This window comes from Gymnoscopelus braueri (genome assembly GCF_963280865.1).
Source record: "Gymnoscopelus braueri genome assembly, chromosome: 3".
Lineage (NCBI taxonomy): Eukaryota > Metazoa > Chordata > Actinopteri > Myctophiformes > Myctophidae > Gymnoscopelus > Gymnoscopelus braueri.
Genome location: NC_137612.1, coordinates 22,965,468 through 22,970,415, shown reverse-complemented (window position 1 = coordinate 22,970,415; position 4,948 = coordinate 22,965,468). Strand labels below are relative to the sequence as shown.

The 4,948-nt window shown below is 46.8% G+C and overlaps 1 protein-coding gene across 1 annotated transcript; it reads left to right on the top strand.

The window, feature by feature from the left end:
- Positions 1–2,788: 2,788 nt before the first annotated feature.
- On the top strand, positions 2,789–4,180 carry LOC308081860 (inositol hexakisphosphate kinase 2-like; the record flags this gene model as incomplete). Its single annotated transcript, XM_080423479.1, has 1 exon — positions 2,789–4,180. The coding sequence occupies one exon, from the start codon at positions 2,789–2,791 to the stop codon at positions 4,178–4,180; it is 1,392 nt and encodes a 463-aa protein (XP_080279605.1).
- Positions 4,181–4,948: the final 768 nt, after the last annotated feature.

Genomic DNA, 4,948 nt, shown 5'->3' with positions numbered 1-4,948 from the left:
AAAAAAAGTCCTGAGGGCTTGTTTCCATTGTGGTGCTATTGATGGGATTGCATGAGAACATTGTGTGGGAAGTTAAAGGTCATATTTGACTTTTTAATTATTATTAATGTATTGACTACATTTTCGTTTCCTTGCTGCAATTAGCCTATTGACATTTCCACCACCCCTTCCTATAGCCTTCCTCTGCCTGTGCTAATTTGCACCTGTTCTTAGAGGCAAAGAAATTAAGTCCACACAAAACTGATCCTTGCGAATTACATGGGTGTTAGTAAATCCAGCTGAATGCGTAATCATCCACACAATCATATATCCTCCTATTATTTGTGTGAAACTCCCTTAAATGCATATGCATAAAGGGGAGAGATTGATTGCATACATACGGTAGATTGAATATTGCATATATGTGATAGATTAGATTATAGATCTCTGTGGGGAATTCAAGTGCCATCTCCACCTCCGCTCCATCGCCAAAATCAAACCTTTTCTTTCTGCACACGACCTCGGAATGGTCATCCACACACTCATATCATCCCGGTTAGACTATTGCAACTCCCTTTACCCTTTATCCAGTCATACCTGTCCTGTCTCCAACTGGTCCAAAATACGACGGCCAGACTCTTGACTGGCACCAGGAAGAGAGACCATTATCACCCCTGTCCTGGCCTCTCTCCACTGGCTACCGGTGCGGTTTAGAATCAACTTCAAGGTTCTCCTCTTTGTTTACAAAGCTCTAAATGGGCTGGCCCCTTCCTACATCGCTGAACTCTTATCCTTTCCCCCCACCATTAGGACCCTCAGGTCAGCAGACAGGGGGACATTAGCTGTCCCGACAACGAGACTGAAGCTCAGGGGTGACCGTGCCTTAAGCCTTTGCTGTCGCAGCCCCTACGCTATGGAACAGCATTCCCTTCGCTGTTAAGTCTGCCCCCTCCGTTGAGTCTTTTAAATCCAGGCTTAAACCCCTTCTATTATATTTTTACAAGCCTTTGAAGCCCCCTGATGAACTTGCACTATTATGATGTTAAGAAGGGTTTGCCTTGCTTCTCATGATGTTTTTCTACTTTCTGAGTACTATGTCTGTGTGTTGTTTTACTACTGACTGTTCTGCTTTGCTGGGTTTTTTTTCCTGACCTGTGAAGCACTTTGGTACGATGTGAGTTGTTTTTAAATGTGCTAAATAAATAAACTTGATTTGATTTGATAGCAGCACCACACAGTAGGCATTAAAAACAGCACAGGTAAGATCCCCATCTAGCCCAATAGTAGCCCATCATAGAGGGGGTGGGAGGGGTTGAGACAATAGCTTGATCCTTATCCTCCCCTCTGCAACCAACTCCAGGTTGTCCAGTTAAACTCCCACTACAGAGATAGCCTTTCTCACCCTTGATTTGATATAACCATGGCATTGGCAGAGGGCACTGCATGGCTACTACAGACAAACATATTTTGTTTGCATTGACAAACGGGTTCAGCTCATTTGAATGTGCCAGAGTTCTCTCCACTGCAGTGCTAGACTGCTTGTAGCCCATATAATCCTATTAACCCCCCACGCCTCTCTGCAGTTGTTGTCTTGCCTGCCCTCCAGTTTGTCCCTGTAACAGTCCGTGGCCTCTGCCATTGCCTTCTTCAGCTCCCTATGGATGACCTTGGCTTCTTCTGTGTACTAGTCATATACACACATTCCAGTCAGGAAGTCCGAAGCATTTCTCCATTCAATGTCATGATCTGTTGGTCAACTTCAACTTTGCCTCGAGAGTCATGGACTGAATGGACTGACTTAGATTACAATTGAGCACCATATTACTTGCAAATTGGATTTCTTGAGTCCACGATATGCAGCTTTCAGCACTATATCTGTAATGACCAACATTTTCTGGCTGTGAATATAAAAAGAACAGACTATTGAATTGAGTTGATTCCCCTTTGGCTGAGTAGCGTATAATATAAAAGAATCTTCCCAAATGAAAACACATTACGTATATTACTGGGAATTGCAAGGCTGGTAAACCATTTTGTTTCAAATATTTCAAAGCATATTCTAAAGAGAATGCTGAGATCATAAAGTCTTTCAGGCCCATCTTAGGCACTTTATGTGGCAGGACATTGAAAAAATACAGGAGAGTGAGGGTAGAGGAAGAGATGAAATTCAGATCACACACACACACACACACACACACACACACACACACGGACGGACGGAGGGTAAAACATACTCTCCACCATGCCTTCGGCCTGGCGGAGACAATGAAACACAACTGGGAGGTGAAAACCCTGCCTTCACCCGTGGAGTAGGCCCCATTATGCCCCCATTAACACAACTTGGCTTCCATTTGGATCTCAGACATCATTTGGCCAGTTTATGACATCAGTCATCTCTAAACAGTATGGCATCAGTAATATGATGTCAGACAGCTCAGTACCTCGGAGCCACATCATAACACAAAATCCCAAATCAAATTTCCTTCAGTTTGTTTTTGCCCTCTGTCATCATCAATGATGTCACCAAGCTTATATAAGTGTAAAAATGCTGGTAATCACTTCACCCAATGAAATTTATCACCCAATGATCCCCAAATAACTGTATACGCACCTTTGTTTTCTAGCATCTGACCCATCTAATTTAGTTGTTTTCTTCCGTCCTTCCTGTTCTGCGCTTTGTTTTTGCTGCTGCACTTGAGCAGCTGCAAAATAGGGAGACTAACGAGCGTGCCTCCCTTCCGCTGTGGGTACACCCAGCTTTGCTGTCCGATGCGGAGTGAGAATTCGGTAGAATTAGAATCAGGCCATCATGCAGGCGGACGGGACACCTTGTCCTAGAGAAGGGGTGATGCTTGATCCTTTTGTGCACCAAGTTGGTGGGCACTCCTGTGTGCTGCGCTTTGGGGAGCGGACAATATGCAAGCCCCTCATCCCCCGCGAGCACCAGTTCTACAAAAGCCTCCCTCCTGAAATGAGTAAGTTCACACCTCAGTATAAAGGTGTTGTATCAGCCAGCATTGAGGAGGACGAGGAGGGGAACCTCTGCCTTATTGCCTACCCCCTCCACAATGACCCTGCCGACCTGGAAAACAAGGACCACTCCACGGACTGCGAGCACAAGAGCAAGGCACTGAAGTGGAGCAATAAGAAGCAGTCCGTCTTGATCCTGGACAATGACAACTACAGCAAAGACTGGACTCAACATATCCTCAAGGAAGACCTGATTATGAGTTATAACAGTGATGAGGTGCAGCAGCAGCAGCAGTCAGATGTTCTCTGCTACAGCTTGGGGAAAGGCAATGTGGTGCCCCAGATCAAACACAATCCCTGGAGCCTCAAATGTCACCAGCGGCACTTGCAGAGGATGAAGGAGAATGCCAAGCACCGCAACCAATACAAATTCCTCCTGTTGGAGAACCTGACATGGCGTCATACGGTGCCGTGTGTCTTGGATCTGAAGATGGGCACACGACAACACGGAGACGATGCATCGGAGGAGAAGAAGGCCAAACAGATTCGCAAATGCCAACAGAGCACATCAGCCTCTATTGGAGTGCGACTGTGTGGTATGCAGGTGTACCATTCCGATTCAGGCCAGCTGATGTTCATGAACAAGTACCACGGCCGTAAGCTGACGTTGCTAGGCTTTAAGGAAGCCCTGTTCCAGTTCTTCCATGATGGGCGCTGCCTGCGGCGTGAACTGCTGTCTCTGGTGCAGCGCCGGCTGAGAGAGATGCAGGCTACCCTGGAGACCTGCAAGTCCTACCGCTTCTACTCAAGCTCCCTGCTCATCATCTATGATGGCGAGCCCCCCATAACACCCACTAGACACAGGCACCACGGTGGAGAGGACGGGAATGAGGATGAGCCCTCTGACGGTGATGAAGAGGAGGAAGGCGGTGTCTTAGGCTTCCGCTGTTCCTCCGTGGCCAGTAGTGGCGGCAGCTACGTGGCCGGAAACAGTGGCAATAGCGGCGGCGGCCGCTCATCCCTAAGCACGTCCGAGGCCAGCAGCCCTGAGGTGGACGTGCGTATGATTGACTTTGCCCACACCACTTGCCCCAACTACAGCGAGGACAGCGTGGTCCATGAGGGCCAGGACAGTGGATACATCTTTGGCCTTCAGAACCTCATCACCATCATCTCCCAGCTGGGGGATCACGGTGCCGACTATACCCAACGGGAGCTACTATGCTCTTGAAAGAACATCCTTGGAATCTGGCCCCCATTAGGAATTATGGACAAGGGTCTTTCCTCTTCCCAAATTCTCTCAAAGAAGCCATAGAGCATGCTGTCTGTAGAGCTTCTTTGAGGGCTTCAGGTGGAATATTATCAGGGCTAGCAGCCCTTTTTTTTCCTGATGCTTGATTGCAGCCTTCATTTCAGTTTTTTTGTTGGACTGTCTGTCATACTTGTTTTGTAGTGGTATCCTGGCCTTGGGAATAATATGTGGCTGTTCTGCCAGTTTTAGCCTGTTAAGACCTCTTGGAAATGCTCTACACATCCTTCGAGTTTGGCGTTGGATTGAAAGCAGTTGGCTGTTATTGGTTTACTGCTATGTGGATATGTCTCAGATTCCTTGTGATGTCATATAAATTGTTCCTGTTTCTTTTAGCCACCTTAAGTTCTGCCTCCTTTCCTAGCCTTTCTTACCTGTGTTCTCTTGTCCCTGCTTGCACCTCTTTGTAGCATATGTTGGTATCCACTTAATGTGGTTTTAGGTCCTTCTCCCTAAGGCCTCCTTGCATGTTAAGCTCCAAGCAGCTGTTAGGTTTTCCACCTCCTCATTTATTTTCCATCCTTCTATCCTGCTTTTCTTTTGGAGTATATCCTTAAGCATTGCTGAGGTATTCAGCCCTGAATTCAGTGTATTCAGGGCTCTTTCACTTTTGGCCCAGTGAAATATCTTCAGCCTAGCTTAAATTTCACTACTAGATGAAGATCGGAAGCTACAACCTGCCTCTCTTGT